The following is a 20,205-nucleotide window of genomic DNA, read 5'->3' as shown; positions in this document are numbered from 1 at the left end:
TAATTTTAAAAGGCTTGGAGTTGACAGTACTGTTCTCTGGCAAATAAAGAATTCAAAAAAATTCTGTTCCCACTTTCTTCTGCAAAGGTATTTTCTCTCTGACCTATAGGAACAACCTACAAAGAAGATTAAACTTTTTTTTAACTAGACAGAGATGTATTCTCTTAGAATTGTGTTTTCAGAGAGAATGTTTGGGAAATCTGGTTTTTGATTTAGAGTTAGAGGGAAGTCAGGTAAATGGGTGATAACTTTGGAAAAGTTTCATACTGCAATGTTTTTCTTAATATATTGTACACATCACTTCCTGATTTCATATGAAATAACTTACCCTATATTTTGGGCGCAGAATTGGTGGGTTTGAGAGAGGGGAAGAGTTGCTAGGACTTTCCCTATGGAGAAGGCCAAAATAACATAATTTACTAGAATTTACAATAGATTTGGGAGGGGTGTACACGTGTAGCCACGCTCAGCTGGTCGTTTATATGTCTGAATGACCAGTGGAACATATATGCAGATTATATATAGTATTAACATGTGTCTACATATACATATATTAATAATAAAATTACTAACATGGGTAATTCCCAGAAGTTAAACTGTGAAACCATGTGATAAATCCATTTATCGTGCACCCTTGACCAGTTCACCTGACCTCTGCTCTCACACATTCCAAACTCATGAGCAGTTTCAAACAGCTGTCTTTACTTTCATTAAATCACCCTGCCTCAGAAACCTCCCTTCCTTTTTTTCTGCAAATACAGACTTCCATTCTCACTCCTAAATTATATTTGCCCTAGGTGGGCAGCCTTTAGCCCCGGCCGTTGAGAGCTTTTACATATAGAAAATGTCACAATTTTGAAATCCAGTATCTCATGGCCTTGGTGGAAGCCAACACTCATTCCTATCTCTATAGGGCATGATATAATGGACCTTTTGAGATATTTTAAGTCTGTTGTAGTACATTTTAAGATATTTTATTGCTCCCTCTGAACCCTGTATAATTAGACTCCAAGTAATTAATGCATCTGGCTTTGCAGGAGGGATACAAGAAATGCCCCATAAACATTTTAAATTTTTTTTAAAACATTCGTGAAATATATTTATATAACCAATATATCATATTCAGAATACATGATGGGGACTGTGTGGTTTTATGAGTTCGTAATAGGAATGAATTCACATGTCATTGCACACTTTGAGAGTAATAGGACCATTCGGCCACCATGGCACTGACATTTCAAATATGTGTGCTATATACTGGGACGAGTAGGGAAAATCTCTAGTGTTTGTTTTGGGTTGGGAGTTCCTTTCTGTGATATTTGGATGAATATTTTTTTGTATTCTCACATTGCACATTTGTACACCTGTACCAGTTATAATAGGTATACTATCTAAAATAGAAAAACAAGTATATATTTACAGTAGGGATGTAAGCAACTAGTCAACTAATGGATAAGCAGGAGCTTATCAATTAGCCCCCTGTGGCTCTGCAATATTAAAGGACAGGGTAATCGGTGTGCAAAGATGCTGACTCAGTCCCTGGTCCCCCAGCTCTCTCGTCAGTCAGCATAATCTCCCCAGCTGCCCTCTTCCCACATGTTGGCTCTCCCATCCCTTACAGTGCAGAATGGCAGCAGGGCAGGTTGTACTGGCACCTGGTGTGAGCCAGACTAAACACTGTAACTGCCTACCCGTATTGAGTAATTGAGTAGTCCATACAAATTCTATTGATTACTTGATTAGGAAAGTAACCACATTTTCACAAACTCAGAGTAAATTATGCAATGAAAATAAAACAAAAAAAGACTGCACCTGTAATTCACCCTCAAGCACACTAAGAAGAAATAATAGATCATCTCGAGAGAGGTCATCTCCTTTTTTGGAATATCTTCTTTGTTTTTTCTCAGATTCGGGGCTTCTTAGGATGGTGCTGGTATCTTTCTCCTTTTCTTCCCTTTTCACGTTTACTCTCCCATCATAAACTGTATCTTCCGTATGGGGTCCTCTTAATCTTGGCTGGCACTGTTTTGATTTGGTTGGGCTTTCTGTGCTGTTACTTCTGGAGCGCATTTTTTATGTCCTTGGAGCTAGAAGGGGAGGGGAGAGGAGGAGAAGGAAGTTAAATATTTTAACCATCACTGAACATAGAGAATTATCAGTGGTGACATTCACCTCAGTATAGAGAGAGTCCACAGAAGTCTGAGTACTCTACTTAAGTGGAACCCAAATCCTGTATTAGTGGTGTAAATGGTCCTTAAGGAGACCAAGTCTCCTGGTTTGTCAGAGAGAGACCCATTTTATAAGCAAAAGAGCTTCCAACTCTTAATTTTTTAATGTTGTCTCCCACAATAGCAATGCTCCTTCTCCTGTTTGGCCCCAACCATTACAGTCCTTTTCTCAGATGCCCTACTTTGGACCAGGAGAGAGATGGAGGGTTCAGTGCACTTTGTGTTCTCTTTGGTTGTGTTGGTGTCTATGCAGCTAGTCCTGCCCTGGCAAGAGCAAGCACGTCCTCGCAGGTGCTGGCCATTCAGGCTGCCTCATTTGTTTTCTGCAACAGATGGGTAAAGAGCTGGGGGATGTTGACTAGTTGCAAGGTACTGCTGGGTATCTCTGTGGCCATACTGGTCTTGCCAGAACTGTGATCAGGAGCTGCACATTCTGCAGACACACATAAAGGAGGGGGGTGTCAGCCTCTGGCCCACAACTGATCTCTGTGAAATTAGTTTGAAAATATGGTCAGTATATCCAGAGGCACTTGTGTGAACTGACTGCATTGAGATGAACTTTGCCCTGAGGATCTAAATGGATCTTAACTAGTGCCTTGTGAATTTCATCCATAACACAAATTCCAATGTTAAATATAGACCATGGGAACTTCACCAGAGACTTTGCAGATTGGGCACATATGCATTGAGTGTTTTCACCAAGAAGGAATTTATAATGTACCATACTCTGTCTACTGCTATTGGATATCTTTATGAATTAAAGCGCTCTCCCTTTTTTGTGGTAAGCTTTTAGGATAGGGTTGTTAACCCCCCCCAGGATTGTTCTCCAGTCTCCAGAAATTAAAGATGGTCATGGAATGACCTCTCCAGGAATACATCCAACCAATACTGGCAATCCTATTTTGAGTTAAGGAGCAGATGGCAGTGCCTAGCCTAATGGAGCCCCAATCCTACTGAGGTTTTTTTTGTACTATTATTTATATAAATATAACATCCTAAACATTGTTGTAAATAAATAGTATTACTGTTACAAACATTCCATAACTCAGGGAACTCAATCTATTTAGCTTCTCAAAAGGAAAGTGAGCGGATGGCTGTACCTCAGTCTAAAAATACCTGTAGGGGGAACAGAAACATGATAATTGAGAATCCTTCAATCTAGCAGGCAAAGGTACAATTGGTTACAGTGGCCAGAAGTTGACACTAGAGAAATTCAGACTTGAAAAAAAGGTGAAAATATTTAATAACAAAGGTAATTAACCATTGAATTAACTTACCGAAGGTTGGGGTGGATTCTCCATCACTGGAAAATTTTTAATCAAGATTGGGCATTTTTCTAAAAGATCTGCTGGGAATTTATGAATAATAATACTCCAGTAGAGTTCTTCCTTTTGTCTGATCTTGAATTGAACCACTGATCTGTGGTTCACATCTCTAAATAAGGTTGGCTATTAGTGTCAATTATCACGACATCTACTATATATTTGACAGAGTTTGTCTGTCTCTGCCTGTCTGTTCAAGAACTCCTCCTAAACAGTAAGATTTAATACCACCAAATTTGGTATACAGCTTCCTCTTACCATAACTTAAAGCAAGGTTGGGTTTGGTTGTGCCAGGAAAATGGGATGTGTCTGGAATGGGATTGCTTTTTATAAAATCATACCGAAAAAAGAGAATCACCATGCAGGTGAAAGGAGCTGGATGGGGGCATGCCTCCTACCACCCAAGGAACCCCTCGCCCCATTTCAAATGGGGACATTGCTGGCTGTTCCTCTTTGTCACACAGCAAGGGGAAAGTGCACAGTTTACTGGATTCTTCACTCTGGCTGAGGAGTACAGAAGGCAGATGAGCCTGGTCCTGCCCCAAATGGAGGTTGTGCATTCCTCTCCCAGCTGTGCCTGCTGGAATTGCAGTGGCTTTGGACAGGTGCTTTTCACCTGGCCCCAAGCTGCTGTGATGAGAGAGGGCTGGGGTTGTCCCCTGTCCTGGGGACAGCCTGCATATTGAACCTCTGACCCTCAGCCCCGCCTCAGAACATTGATTTAAATGAAGCATGTGCATTTTCATTTTATTTTCCAAAAAACAAAAATGGAGTTAGGGACCTGAGCAATGCCGGGTAAATCTTCTAGTAACAAATATAATAGCATTTATGAACAATAAGTTGTCCCATGTCACCTTAGAGGCTAACAAAGGTTAAAGATCATGAGCTTTTGTGGGTAAAACCCACTTCATCAGATGAGTTAGAGAGTCTCCAGCTCATCTGATGCAGTGAGTTTTACCCACGAAAGCTCAGGATCCTATACCTTTGTTAGTTTTTAAAGTGACACAGGACTACTTGTGGTTTTTAAAGATACAGATTAACACGGCTACCCCTCAGTAGCAACTATGTTCCATTCACCGCAGGAGGATGATTCAAAGAGTAGGAGAGATGAGGAAGCTTGTATTTCAACATAAATATGGATTGATCAGTTAATATTGACTAAGAACATTATAGAAAGGTAAGTAGAGTCCTGTATCGTTGGACATTTTCTATGATGGTAAAGTCTCATTGTCAAAGGTACATAATGAATTTAAAGTATTCTTAAAGTCCTCATAGGAGGAAACTTATTTCTTCTGGTATCCCAGAGCCAGAATATAACAGTTTTGGGCAAAGTGCTCATGATACCTGTTTAAGGGTAGGAGCTCACGATAAGTCCAGCACCACCTCCTGATTCAAGTGCCTCCTCAAAACTTACGTTTTCTAGAATGTATTTGGAAGACGCAATATAATTATGGCGAGACAGGTGGCATGTTGTGATTACAGTTTGATTGGTTAAGAATTGTGCTTATCTTAATATTTATAAAAACAGCAAATAGTTTTGCTGCTGCTTGGAGACTAACACCTTAGAGACCCTATTTATTTAGAAACTGGACCTTTAATAACTCCATTCATCTGAAGAAGTGGGCTGTGCCCACAAAAACTCATGATACCATCTACATGTTTTTTTAGTCTCTAAGGGTGTGTCTAGACTACAGAGTTTTGTCGACAAAAGTGGACTTTTGTCGACAAAACTATACCTGCATCTACACTACCGCTGAGTTCTGTCGACATAACGTTGACAGAACTCAGCAGTTTTGTCGATGCTGGTAAACCTCATTCTACGAGGCATAACGCCTTTTGTCGACAGAGTTCTGTCGACAGAAGGTGTTATTGCATATAGGGTTGTGTCTAGACTACAGGGTTTTGTCGACAAAGCAGCTTGCTTTGTCGACAGAACTGAATGTAGTCTAGACGCTCTTTGTCGACAGAAGCTTTGTCGACAGTATCTGTCGACAAAACTTCTGTCGACAAAACCCTGTAGTCTAGACGTACCTTAAGGTGTTGCAAGACTATTAGTTATTTTTTAAGTTTTTCCAGTTACAGACTAACTCGGCTACCCCTCTGATGCACCTAATATTTATGTTACCCTCTTTTTTCCCCCCTCACATCCCACCCAACATGCTTGTTTGTTTTATCTGCCTGTGGTGCCTTGCCTTTTAGATTATAACTGTATGTGTGTACAATGCCTGCCACAATAGGACCCAGTAAAATTGGTCAATAAGAATCATTGCAATATATACAGGGGTGAAGCAGTCAGTCAGTCATCTGATTGTTATACACCACTATATTGCAAGTGTAGAATGCCATCAAATGCATAAATAATACACAAAGCCACTTCTATTTTTCTTCTACAGGGTTCTGCATAGTCTTTATGCAGCACTCTAAACTGAAGTGCCTGCTTGTTATAAACTGAGCATTGCAGAGTTCCAAGAGGGCATTTCCTCCCCAGGTACAGAATTGTCTTTTAGGCCAGGGAAAGGGAGTTTTCCTCTTCTTATGAAACATGAGGTTTTGGCTACAACTAGTAGCAGGATTCTGGACTTCACAGAGGAATGGTCTGAACAGGAATGGCAAGTTCTGTGTTCCTCTCAGTTTGGGGACCAGCCTACTCCACTGATAGATGTGTTATTTGGTCACTATCCATTTGAATGCTTATGTTGCATATGCTTTAAGTGTCCCACTGGTAGTTTGGAATAGCATCTCCTCTTGCCAGTTGGGCACCACCAAAATATGTCCTCCAGAATATGAAAGGCCTGAAATGATAGGGAGGGAAAAAACTTTTTTAGCATGGCCATTGATATCCCTGTAGCCTAGATCCACGTAGTTCTGGAATTTTTAGGAAACCATAAAGAGGTCTGAATTTGTACTTACCTTTGTCTCTGCATTTCTTTTGCTGCAATTACCCAGGCTGTGTCTAGGGAGCTTCTGTGGTCTGTAGCATCCTGCTCACCACATACTGAAGCTCAGTTTGGAAAAGTAACATTTTATGTCAGAAATTCCTTAGGGATTTTTTTTTTGTTCTCCTGCACTGAGCTTTTTGAGACAATAATTTTCTATCTTGTCCTAGTCCAGCCCCTCAACCTGTAGAGGCTACAAAACCTCCACAGCTCACCAATGCTGGGGCAGAAGCCTGGGCAAATGTACCTTCATGGACCGTTGCAAGAGGAAGTGATTCCATGATGAACTCGTAGTTGAAGTTCTGGACAGGGCCAACAAGCAGTTCCCACACCAAAGCAAAGGGATTTTAGGCTCGAGGAAAGACAAGAGGGAAGGCCGAGGCTAGCTGCATAGCTTCAGGACAGCCTTTCAGCATAGGAGCCAGCACTTGCTTTGCAGTTCTTGGAACAAGCATGGTGGCAGGGGGAGGTGGGCAGAGCTCAGCAGCAAGAGCTGTTTGAGCAGTTGAAAACACTATGATCACAAGCGTACCTGCGCCTGTCACATTGACCATGGCACGGCTTATGTCCCAGGTCACGCTGACCAGAAACAGCTTGGAAATCTCCATGGCTGCTTGGCCCAGGCAAGCAGGCCCCAGGAGCAGCTGGGCAGGGCAACACTGGCCAATCATTCCTCTGTATTGCCCCATCTCCTGTGGATGCCTCCACCAGCTCCCTAGTAGGGATGTAAAAGAGTAGTTGAGTTGACTACTCACGTACTCTCACCTTCCCTCCCCGGTCTCTATTTTAGAGGCAGCAAGGAGGTGGGGGGAAGCAGGAGCCGGTGTTGGGGGGGATCCAGCTTAAAAGATGGTTCATCTCAGCACCATGTTCATGGTGCGGGGTTGGGGGCAGACAGAAGAAGCATTGGTGCAGCAGGGAACCTGACGTGATTGGGGACTGAAGCAGTCCTCCCTCGTGCTGGGTCCCAGCTGTTATGCCTCTGCCTTTGAAATGTAAAAGCAGTCCGGACCTGGTGCGAGGGGGACTGCTTCAGTCCCTGCTTGTGCGGGGTTTCCCACTGCGCCTCTACCTTTGAAATGTAGCAAGAGCCACAGACGGCTCTTATTACATTTCAAAGGCAGAGGCGCAGCAGAGATAGCAAGTACCCTCCTTCCCCTTTATTGACTAATTGAGTAGTCAATGGAAATTCCATCAACGACTTGATTAGCTGATAAATCGAAATTAACATCCCTACTCCCTAGCACCAAGTGTTTAGCAATCAGAGAAAGGAGAACAAGGAACATGTCAGAGTTGAGAGTTTTTGTACATGGTTCACTTGGTTACTCTTGTTCATGCACTTTTATGTGTTTTCTTTTGATGTTCTGATTTTTTTTTTTAAAGTTCTGTCATTGTTTTGGTGTGGTAATGGCATCCTGCCTATCTGGCAATGAGTGAACATTGTACTTTTCTAATCTATCTATATATTTTAGAAATGTGTCTGTTTGTTTGTCCACCTCTGAGTCCATTTGTTCAAGAGCACCTCCTAAACTTTAAGAGCTAGGAGCACCAGATTTGCTATGCAGCTTCCTCTTATCCTAACTGAAAGCAAGGTCAGGGTTTGGTTGTGCCAGGACAATGGGATGTGGCTTGAATTTGATTGTTTTTCATAAAATGGAAAGGGAAGAGTCTAGTAAGAGGAAGTTATTCTGTGGAATGGCCTCGGGGCGAGGAGCGGGGGAGGACAGCAAGTGCCCCAGTGGGAAGCTACAGGCCAGCAGCAGCTGACACTCTGGCCTGCCCTGGGGAATAGCTGCAAGCTGCTGCATGGCCTCCCCCACACCTGGATTGGCACCGGGGAGCGCTGGCAGGTGTTCTCTGTGACCCACCCCTACTCCCGAGTTGGCCCCGGGGTCAAGCCACTGTCTGAGGTGCACACCTGACCCTGGGCTGGTTTCTGATGACCCCGTGACCACCGGGCAGCCAGCACCAAGACAGTCCCCTCTGCTCCTTCCTGGCTGATCCAGGGAGAAGTCAGCTGCTAGGATGCATGGCACCACTCCTGCCCTGGGCCAGACCTGGGCAATGCTGGGTATGTCTTCTAGTACATGTTTACAAATCGTTTTTTTTTTTTAATCAAGAAAGTTTATTTGTATTACTGTGTCACATCATACAATGTGTATTTCAAATAATAAAGATAAACAGATGATCAAGAACAGTTGGGAATTAGTATGCAAAAGACTATTCCAGTTAATTACTTTAATCCAGATTGAGAATCACTCTCACGCTCCCATTGTTTGTGAAGATAAGGTTAAAAAAATCCCTTTCTGTGCTGGCTTGCTGTTTAGTCTATAGTGGATGTTCTCAGATACTTTGTGTCCATTCTGCTTCCTGCAGCTCCCATTGGTGGGAAAAGGCAATCCGCGGTCAACAGGAGCTGCAATTTCTCGTACCTGCGGAGGCACAGGTAAACAAAGTGTCCCATGGCCTGCTAGCAGCTTGCCCCTACAAGCCATGACCCAGAGTTTGAAAACCTCTAGTTTAGACCACCCACTGGCTGCAGAGTACTATCCTGTGGCCACTGCAGAGAGATAATCTATTGTAGTGTAGACTACACTGATTTTCTGTATAAGGTTTGTCAGCTTTTGAATGGTTCCAGTGTAACACATAAATTGGAACAAAGTCATTAAACATTCCACTAGCGTTTTTGTCTTTTTACATTAAGCAACATTTTCCACCCACATGAAAGTTAATGAACGGAAGAGGAGAACGTTTTAATAGCACCATGAAGTTTCTGGATATCAGCTGTCTCATGGCACTCTAAAGGGTCTGTCAGCTCTTTAGAGCCAGGGCTCTGAACATTAGCTTAATGAGTGGAAAATGTTTTCCTCTGCATACCCGTCTCTTAGCTATACACTATAATAACCACATCAAGAGACACTCTTCCCTCTTGTAGCGGAGATGGAGATCATACTGAGGTAAGATTAATGTAATCCCCATTGGAGGACAGAGCTATCAACTGTATCACTTTTTGTAGTATCTTCTTCTTTTGAGCTAATTAAGTTTCCCCCCAGTAACTTTTGCACAGAATAACAGCTGCTAGCAGCGAGATAAGGAGAGGAGGAGGAGGAGACCTTATACCATCTTGCATCTCTCTTTTAGTATTTATTGTTTGTAAAGCATTCACTAGGCAGTGGTGGTACTTCTACTGTCTAGTTACAACATTGCAATAGAATTCTATGCTTGCTACCTATTCCATGTGATCATTCCCATGTGGAACTCTTGCTGACTAGCTATACAACCTCAGCCAGTTTACTTACCTTCAGATGATCCCTTATTTGCTTTCATGGTAGAGTTTGCAAAGGCATTTTGGTGTACATGGCACGGTGATGATATATCTGCTCACCAGAGGCAGTGCAGCTCTGTAGACCCTGTCACAGTCACATTGCCAGAAACGAATGAGTGGGTCTTAAATTGCAGCATTTCTCCACTCTCTCCCCCTCTCTCCATTTGGGCTATGTCTACACTGTGGAGCTATTTTGGGATACCGGAAGTATCCTGAAATAGCTATTCTGCGTCTATTGGAGCAGCTCATTACTTCAAAATAGATTTTGAAATAACGGGCGGCTTATTCCAACGTCCCGGTAACTCTCATTCCATGAGAATTCAGGGGCATTTCAGAATAGAGAGTTATTTCAAAATTTGGTGCTGTGTAGACAGCACCACATTTCAAAATAAGCTATTTTGAAATTAACTCGAAATAAGTTACGCAATTTGTATAGCGTAAATTGCGTAGCTTATTTCGAGGTAAGGGTGCTGTGTAGACACACCTTTGGAAAGCCAAAGTTAGGGGAAGTAATTTCTTCAGGGAGGTTTAAGACCTTAGGATCTCCTCTTGGGGGTTGAGGTCCTGTAAAATTGTTTTTACCCCCTAATCTCCTAACATGAATGTTCTTTACATTTAAGAAAGAAATCGTATTGGTGGGCTAATCTGTAGATTTAAACGTACTCTCCTTAAGAGCCACATTAACAAATGATTGAATGTTTCTATGACTTTAATTTGGTCTCACTCTCTCAATCATATTACGAGGGAGATGAAACTGCATTAGTCTCTTTGGCAGTAGTGGATAAGCAGGTGGCTCAGAAATCCCCACTGTTTTTGTGGGAAAGACTGAAATATCCTGCAGAGATGACTTCACCACAGATACTGTACAGTTTTAAGTAATATACATATTTTTTCCTTTTCCCATCAGTATGTTCTCCTTTAGCCATTGATTGACTTATGAGCTAACAAAATCGCTCACAGGAGCAAGTCGTCCATTAATCCCATGATATAGGTCCTGGATTGATGAGAACTTGGTATTCCTTCCAACAGTCCATGACTAAGCAAGGAATTATGTGTTTCTTTAAAAAAAAAAAAAAAAAAAAAAAAAACCCTCTTATTTAAAGGGATATGGTCAAAAAAAGAGAGTTCTTTTCTTCAACAGCTAACTCGCCTGGGAGCTCTCAAAGATTCAGCAAACGCTTCTGTTTCTTGACAGGGTCTGCAAGATGGAATTAGGTGTCCAGGAGATCCAGGGGCAGGACAGGTTCCCTTCTTGCTCTCCAATGACCCTCCTGGTGTGCTATCACAGGGAAGCCAAGCTGCTGTCACAGGGAGAGTAAATAAGTGTCCTGGATTTCTCTCTGTAATAGGGTCTTGTTAAAACTTGGGACTCCTGGTCAATGTTCTCTCTAGGCTGCAGAGCAGCACAACTTCACAGATTAATCAGCCCGGCTCAGTCAGTCAGCTTTATGCACAGAGTCCTGAACCTCTGAGTGGGCGGGGCTGATTAATCACCTGTGAAGCTGTGCTGCCACTGCAGTTTAGCGGGAGCACTGCACTCCTCGTCCTACCTTCTTCAGGATCCTGCAGTAGCATAGAATTGTAGAACACTAGAACTGGAAGGGACCTCGAGAGGTCATTGCGTCCAGTCCCCTGCCCTCATGGCAGGACCGTGTAGCAGTTGCAACACAATACAGAAGAGTAGTTATTCAAGCTGGGCAAGAATCTGGCTCCAAACGATTATGTTCAATGTTTCCAAAGAAAGAAAAAAAGAGCATCTTGACAGCCATTTCTGTGATGGGGGCCTGATACATTCTTCCCATTGACTAATGGTTAGTTTACCATCTCTTTGCATGAGGGAGCCCATCTGGGTCAGAGATTGCCACCAGGGGTCTTTTGAGGTCATCAGAGAGCATTCTTCCATAGCAATAACTCATGGTAAAAGTGGTATGACACACCCTCCTCCCCTATAAACTAGCTTCCTTCATCGCTACTCCTTGCTGAGATCTGACAGCATGGCCTCGGAAGCCAATACAAGCCTGCAAAAGAGCACTGAAAGCGCATCTCCAGAAAACTCTCCTAGGCTGATGGGTAGATTTGAGTCTTTGCTTCATTCATGATCTGAAGAAGCAGCCGGTGGGTTGTCAGTGCTGTGGAAGTTGAGTCTAGTTCCTTCATTCATGATCTGAAGAAGCAGCTGGTGGGTTGTCAGTGCTGTGGAAGTTGAGTCTAGTTTATGACTTTTCTCCCCTTTTTAAGGATGTGGAGAGCCTGGGAAAGGTCTGGAAGGATCATTTGACAGACTGTGCAGAATTGGCATAGGAAGACTTTTTTTTTACCAGAATTCTGCAGATATTGTACGTCTCCAGGAACTACTTTTCGATAAGATCTCTTGCTGTCTATATTTTCAATTTACGATCTTCAGATCAGGGGTCTCCAAATCTTTTGTAGTGTGGTTTACAGATTGTCTTGTTGATTCTGATACCACCAACCACCTTCCCTTGTATTTACGCTAATCTGCTAGCCTCTAAGTCATGATTACATGGGCTATCTCTTCTGTTCACACAGCTATAGTAGTTGCTTACATAGCAAGTGTAATTTCCAGCTGCTGTGTAGCTATACCCTAAGACCTAGACCATTACTCAAAAAACACATGTTCTATTGCACCTTCCTGTATGTTGCTTTCCTTTTTCATATGCGACATTTAAACTGGCTGCAAATCCTCTAGATTGAGTAAAGGTGTTTAAACTTTTCTATGTAGGTGATAGTCTGTGGGATCAGAATGTATTCTAATATAACTTAAATACTGAAGATGTAGACGTACTTAGATTTCCTGCGGAATTTAGCCCAGTCAAAGATTTTTCCATTGATTTCAATGGAAAGATGATTAGCATCAGTCATTCGGAAGTTAAATTATTCTATACATAGTGTATATAGCTTGCTATAAAGTAGTGATGAGTGACAAAGCTCTGCCATTATACGACCCTATTTTCAGGAGTTTATAACTTTGGGGGAAAGGGAGACAGATTACTCTTAGCTAAAATTGATCTTCCTTCTTCTCCGAGAGGGGAGGTTCATTTAACTCCACCGGATAGCTTATGAGATATCAGTGTCTGAAGGAAATGTTTTTTCACTACAGGCTGAACCTCTCTAGTCTGGAACTCTCTGACATTGCAAAATCCGTGGTCCAGCATGATTTTCGTTAGCTGGATATCCAAATATCATGGGTGTGGCCAAGTTTCCCGTGGTCCTATAAAGTTTGTTCACAGCCGCCAGTCCTGGCTCTCAGTGTTCTGTGCGGTTATTTAGCTCTAATTTACCCCTAAATATCTTCGAAGAGCCCAGTAAGCAGTGGACGTGTTGGTAATGCTGCTACACAATATTGACCTCCCGTGGTTCAGCAAATTCTCTGGTTTGGCACCACTCAGGTCCGGAGGGTGCTGAACTAGAGTGGTTCAACCTGTATTTAAATGATTCACATGCTTAGTTTATAATTTTAATGGTTTCTTTCTAATACATTGAACTTACTGTGGAACTTAGTTCTCAGTGAGGACAAACACTTTTGATGTGTTTGAAGAAACCTGGTTAAAGAACACAGTTCTAAACATCTGAAACTGAGCTACATTATCTTTTACTCCCTTTTAAACAAAGACATGATGTTCACCTGGGATCGTCAGTATCACCCATTGAAATAAAACACAACATTATTATAGTTCATTTATTATGCCAGGTTGCATTCCAAGTATATGTGTGTTTGCCTTTTTTATGAGCTTAAGACACAGTTCACGTTATTTAAATAGCTTTTGTGGTTTAATATTTATTATGCATCTGCTGTAATTTAGCTGTCAGTATATAAGTATAGTCTGTAATTACAGGACTATCCAAAGCAAAAGCTGGAAATACTGCTACATGAAAAGAAAAATGTTCCTACCTTACAAATTATATACCCAAATGCAGCCTTTATCTATGTACCCTAAAATTAAGTGGCTAACAGACAACTGTGTAACAGAAAGACTAAGATCTTATATTTTTACAATATTTGAAGATGTATGTGACTCTCGTATTTTTTTAAGGACAAAAAGAGAATGGTATAGAGAAAGTAGACCAGAAACTGATTTTCTCTCTTTCAGAATATGAGACATTCATTGGAATTGAAAGATGGGAAATGAATAGCTGATTAAACAAATTATTTTTTTTCAAATGGCCTCTCATTGGGGGTGCTCTCATTACCACAGGATATCACTGAGGCAGAAAGTTAAGCTGGATTCAAGATAGGGATGTAAACAACTAGTTGAGTAATTGACTGACCAATAAGCTTATGCAGCAAAGGGGGGAGCAGGAGCTGGTGCTGTGGAGAGCCGGCTTAAAAGCTGGCTCCCCCCCGGCACCATCTCTGTGGGAGGACAGGGGAGGCAGAGATTCAGCAGGGGACCAGGCATGAGCCAAGCATCAGTTGATTCCTGGTTCGTGCCCAGTCCCAGACACTGTGCCTTTGCTTTTAAAATATATTAAGAGCTGCTAGGCTCTTAATATATTTAAAAGGAAGAAACGCAGCGCGGGTGTGAGCCGGGAATCAGCTGATTCCTGGCTCGCGCTTGGTCCCCCTACTGCGCCTCTGCCTTTTAAATGTATTAAGAGCCACTAGGCTCTTAATACATTTAAAAGGCAGAGCCACAGTGGGGTTAGGTCCTAGGGCTGGGAGCTAATCCTTCTGTGGCTCTGCAGTTTCCCTCCTTATTGACTAATCAAGTAGTCGACAATTCCAGCAACTACCTGAATAGCTGATTAAACATTACTAATTTAACATTACTAACTCAACATTACTAACTCAAGATGGGATTAGATGTTAGGGGGTAGGTGGCAGACACAAAATGTTCACTAAATTCTTGGAATGTGTGTTATGGACAACTTTTTGTTTCAGAACATGGAGAAAGTACCTGTAGAAGGAGCAATTTTAAACCTTATTCTAACAGAGAGAAATTGGTTGTGAATTGGGAAATTGATTAAAATTTGGGTGGATATGATCATAGGTTCATAGGCTTGGAGAAGAAAAACTTAGAGTTCAGGAGAACTGCCATTTTCACACAGAGATAATATTAAGGGCACAACAGCTAACTATCCCCACAAAAAGTAAGAGGCTGATGTGGCTCCATCAGGAGCTTTTTAATTACCTAAAATTGAAAAAAGGGATCCTACCGAAAGTGGAAATGTGGACAGATTGCTAAGAATGAATTCAGAGGAATAGCACAAGCATATAGGGACAAAATGAGAGCGAGGCTAAGAGACAAACTGAGTTTCACATAGCAAGAGACCTAAAAGGTCTGAAGCAGAGGTTCTAGACATACACTGGGAACAAGAGAAAGATGAAAGAAAGTGTAGGCTTGACACTTAGGGCACATCTTCACTTGCCATACCAGAGATTGATGTTCTGGCGTTTGATTTAACAGGTCTAGTATAGACTTGTAAATTGAATGCTCAGGATAGCTCCATCTGGCTTCTGTATTCTTCGCAGTCATAAGGAGGAAGGGAAGCTGACGGGTCGGCTTAAAGTAAGCCGACTCCTGTGATGTATTCTACATAACTGGAGTTGCAGACCATAAGCCGACCTTCCAGGTCTAGTGTAGACGTGGCCTTAAAGAGGAAGGAGACCACCAAGATTGAGGTGTTTAATGCCTACTTTGTCATTTTTCTCTAAGCAAGCTCATTTTGAGTGGATGCTTAATATGGTATTAACAAGGGGGAAGAACACAAGCCAGAATAGCAAAAGATCAGGTTAAAGAATATCTAGAAAAGTTAGATGTATTTAAGTTGGTAGAGACATAAAAAATTTACCCTAGGGAAAAGGAACTAACTGAATCAATCTCAGAACTATTAGCAGTTATCTTTGAGAACTCATGGAGGCTGGGTGAGGCCCTCGAGGCTGGAAAAGAGAAAACATAGTATCTTTCTTTAAAAAGATGAGCAAAGGAACTGCAGGAAATGACACTGGACTCGAGATTGATATAACATGGAATTATTGTCAATGACAACTTTTATAGTTAAACTAGATTCCTGACTACTTAATTCTAATCTAGTGTTCCACCCAAATCCAGGACTCTCTGGTCCGTCAGCATCTGTGGTCTGGACCAGGCAGCATCTGGGGAGCCCCTGTCCTGGCACGGAACCCCCAGCATTAATGGGGCCAGGCAGTGGCTGGAGAACCCCAGCCCTGGCTGGGGAACTCCTGGCATTAGTGGAGCCACATGGGGCATTAGTGGGGGCAGCTGGGGAATCCACAGCTGCAGCTGGGCTGCCTGCAGCTGGGCGGCCCCAGCCAGGAATCTGGAGAAACCCCCATTGGCAGCAGGGCTGGGGTGACTGGGCAGTCTGAGCTGGGTAACCCCCTGGCTGAAGTGAGGCTGGCAGAGGCAGGTGACCGGTATCCCCAGTGGCAGCAGGTGGCTCTAGCAGTGGGGTGGGGTGGCTGCGCAGCCCCAGCTGGGGAACCTCCGGTGGCAGCAGGGCCGGTGGCAAGTGGGTGGTCCCAGCTGAGAACCCTAGAGAACAATCTGTGGCAGCAGGACTGGCAGTGGGGACGCCAGGAGACCTTGGGGCAGCAGGGCAGGCAGCAAGGTGGGGAGTCATGCTGGGCCAGCAGCAGGGCAGGGACCCCTAGAGAGAGAAACCCGGGAGCGGCCCAGCCAGCAGGGGAGCACTGATCTCCCCTGGGTCAGCAAACTCCCTAGTCCGGGACAGCTCAGGTCCCAAGCGTGCTGGACCAAGGAGGTCCAACCTGTAGTCATCACAAAAGGAGTTTCCTGTCTTATTTTCTATAGGATTACTTAACTACAGGTTGAACCTCTCTAGTCCAGCATCTTGGGACCTGATTGTATAACAGTCAACGTAACTTTGATACTTAGAAAGTTACTGGAACAAATTATTGACCAGTCAGTTTGCAAGTACCAGAGGATAATAGGTTGATAAATAACAACCAAGATGGATTTTTCAAGAACAACTCATGCCAAACCAATCTAATTTCCTTCTTAGTGGTATAGTGGATGGGGGGAATTAATAAACCCAAGGCTTGTTTTCATAAGGCTTTGGATACAGTCCCACATAATATTCTCATATGTAAACTAGGGAAATGCGGTCGAGATGAAATTACTATAAGGTGGGTGCACAGCTGGTTGAAAAACCATACAGTACTCTAAATGGTTTCCTCTCAAACTGGAAGGGAGTATCTAGTGCAGTTCCACAAGGATCGTTCCAGAGCTTGGTACTAGTCAATATTTTCATTAATGACTTCGATAATGGAGTGAAGCTTATGCTTTTAAAATTTGTGGATGATACCAAGATGAGAGAAGAAACAAGAACTTGAGAGGACTGGTTTAGAATTTAAAATGACCTTGGCATATTGGAGAATTGGCCTGAAATCAACTAGATGAAATTAAATAAAGACAAGTGCAAAAGTCCTTCACGTAGGAGGAAAAAATCAAATGCACAACTACAAAATTAGGAATAATTGGGTAGGGAGCCGTGTTCTCTGTAAACTGAGTGCTTGTGTGGGTGCCCAGGAGAGATTCAAATGCCACCCAGCTGTTTAGCAGAGCACCCACAGTGCCCATAAGCACGTGTTTCTACTTGTGGTGCACATCTGCATGTGCCGTGGTGCACATGACAGATTTTATTCTGCACATTGATGGAAAAGCTTAGAGCAGGGTTACTCAACACATGGCCCATGGGCCGCATGCGGTCCACAACCCGTTTGTTTGTGGCCCACGGTGCGGTTTGGGTTTACGCGGGGCTCAACACACAGCCTGCAGGTAGGATCCTTTGAACATGGCCTCCACTGGGATCACACTCCACAACGGTGAGTCAATATAATAGTCTTCTGTTGACGCTCGTTTTAGTAGTTAAATTCCTGGACTGTCATTACTCATTAAAAGTGCTGTCATATGGGTGGAAATCAGGTCAATATTGCATTTTATTAAAATCAGCAGAACTGACTTAAATGGGGCCAGGGTGTTGTGTAGTCTTGCCTTAATCTTTGTATTCATGCCTGTCAGTATGAAATAAGCTATTTGCATATATTTGCATATATATTTGCATATATATGCAACCACCCTTAAATTGCGGCTTTCAGCATGTGCTGTATCATTGTGGCCACCGGAGCTTCCAAAGTTGAGTAGCCCTGGCTTACAGGGAACATTGGTAGGGAGTAGTACTGCTCAGAGGTTATAGTAGATCTCAAAAGCCAAAAATATGAAGCAGTTGGGAGTGGGGAAAGTTAATATTTTTCTGCAGTATACTAACAGTAATGTCATAAGTAAGACTTGAGAAGCAATTGTTCTGCTCAGCTTGATGCTGGTGAGGTCCCATCTGGAATATCATGTCCAGTTTTGAGTGCCAGTCATTAAGAAAGATGTGGACAAATTGGAGAGAGTCTAGGGAAGAGCAACAAAAAAAAAACCCGATAAATGGCTTAGAAACCTGACCTATGAGGAAAGGTTGAAAAATTGGGATGTATAGTCTTGAGAAAAGAAACATGATGGGGGATCTGATAAGTTTTCAAATACATTCATGGCTGTTATAAAGAGGTCAGTGATCAGTTGTTCTTCATGTCTAGAGAATGTAGGAGAAGTAGTAATGGACTTACCCTTCTGCAAGAGAGATTTATCTTAAATATTTGGAAACACTTTCTAATTATGAGGCAATTTATGTCCTGGAATAGACTTTCAAGGGTGGTTATGGAATGCCAATCTTTGGAGGTTTTTAAGGACAGGGTAGACAAACATCGGTCAGGATTGGTCTAGGTTTACATGGTGAAAACAGATAGATGGACTTGATGACCTCTCAAGGTCCCATCTTCCATTCCTACATTTCTGTGATTTTGATGGATAACAAAAATATCCAGGGTGGTAAAGTAAATATTTTTTTAAAAAGTTTTGGAAGCGATATACATTCTTGTATTTTAGGGCACAAGAGAGACTCTTAGGCCTAGTCTCCAACTACTGTAGTGATCAATCCACCGGCAGTCGATTTATTGTGTCTGCTTAGATGAGATAACTTGACCTCCGAATGTACTCCTGTTGACTCTGGTACTCCACCAGGATGAGAAGAGTAGGTGGAGTTGACAGGAGAGCATCAGCTGCTGGCCTTATTGCAATAAGTAGGTCTAAGTACATCGAATTCAGCTGCACTATTTGCATAGCCAAAGTTTCATATTTTAGATCGATGGTAGGGGCAGAGGGCGGGGGTCATAGTGTAGAATTGGCCTTTATGGTCAGGGTTAAGGTTAAGCAGAATCTTTCCCTGTCGGCATGTCATTCCATAACTGCCTGCTGGAGCTGGTACAGGCTACTGTCACTGACAGGCTATTGATGTTAGTTCTACATTTGGAGCCGGCCCATCCATTGGATGAATTGGGGTAGGCATCCCAGTCTTCATGCTTTGGGTGCCCCACTGGAGCCTCCCGCAAACAGCCCTATGGTTGGGAGGGACCAGAGGATTACAGGAGCCTGGCACAACGGCGGTGGCAGCAGCAGGATCAACTCTCGTGCCATGTGGGCAGCAGGAACCAGAAAGGCCTGGCAGCTTGTTCCGTCCTGCTGCCGTATTCCGGCCCCTGGCATGCGGCTTCTCAGGGGCAGCAGGAAGCAGAGCACCCCACCCTAGGTGCTCCAGTTCCCACTGCTCATGGAAAAGCAAGGCGCAGCAGCTTGGGAGAGTAGCGCAGTCGGGTGGAGCAGGCTGCTGAGCTGTTCTGGCTCCCGCTGCCTGTGGGGGCGGGTGAACCTTGCTGCCGCTGCATCAGGCCCCAGTAATTCCCCAGGCTGCCTTGCACAGGAGGAGACAAGGGGATGGGGCCTGTGGTGGGGGGAAGGAATGGGGCCTGTGATAGTGTGGGGGCTGCCTCTGGCCCCACATGTGGCACTGGGAGGGGGTTGCCCCAGACCCTGTGTCCTGCCCCCCCTTGGGACGGCCCTGGCTACATTATAATTATTTATACAATTTTTTATGTATTGGATAATTTCTTGCAATGCTGGTTAACTGGGCAAATGTAATCACATTTAAAACATTTCAAACCTGCTGTATACAAAACAGTTTTATACAGTATAGGCAGTCCCCGGGTTACATACAAGATAGGGACTGTAGGTTTGTTCTTAAGTTGAATCTGTATGTAAGTCGGAACTGGCGTCCAGATTCAGCCGCTGCTGAAACTGACCAGCGGCTGACTACAGGAAGACCGAGGCAGAGTTGCTCTGCCCCGGGCTTCCTGGAATCAGCCGCTGATCAGTTTCAACAGGCTGAATCTGGACGCCAGTTCCGACTTACATACAGATTCAACTTAAGAACCCCAAGCGTCCCCAAGTCAGCTGCTGCTGAAACTGATCAGCGGCTGATTCCAGGAAGCCCGGGGCAGAGCAACTCTGCCT

General features: G+C 43.4%; 2 protein-coding genes across 7 annotated transcripts in view; one reads left to right on the top strand and one right to left on the bottom strand.

Annotated features, from left to right (window-relative positions):
- The window catches only part of CMSS1 (cms1 ribosomal small subunit homolog), a 356,232-nt gene that overhangs the window by 137,404 nt on the left and 198,623 nt on the right, over window positions 1–20,205 (top strand). The window contains exon 1 of one of the 4 annotated variants that reach the window (XM_075915712.2): window positions 9,420–9,443. The exons of the other annotated variants lie outside the window; for them this stretch is intronic. The gene's annotated coding sequence lies outside the window, so the exon portion shown is untranslated. Of the gene's footprint in view, window positions 1–9,419; window positions 9,444–20,205 lie in introns of those variants that run through there. 4 annotated transcript variants of the gene reach the window in all.
- Window positions 1–20,205, bottom strand: part of FILIP1L (filamin A interacting protein 1 like) — a 297,957-nt gene that overhangs the window by 124,096 nt on the left and 153,656 nt on the right. For all 3 annotated transcript variants that reach the window (XM_075914071.2, XM_006130685.5, XM_075913841.2), the window contains one exon: window positions 1,813–2,087. In XM_075914071.2, the coding sequence (XP_075770186.2) occupies window positions 1,813–2,070 (258 nt within the window). In that variant the 5' untranslated portion in view covers window positions 2,071–2,087. The remainder of the gene's footprint in view (window positions 1–1,812; window positions 2,088–20,205) is intronic.

This window comes from Pelodiscus sinensis, chromosome 1, assembly GCF_052426305.1.
Source record: "Pelodiscus sinensis isolate ZL-2025 chromosome 1, ASM5242630v1, whole genome shotgun sequence".
Classification (NCBI taxonomy): domain Eukaryota; kingdom Metazoa; phylum Chordata; order Testudines; family Trionychidae; genus Pelodiscus; species Pelodiscus sinensis.
This window is presented reverse-complemented; position numbering and strand designations above follow the sequence as displayed.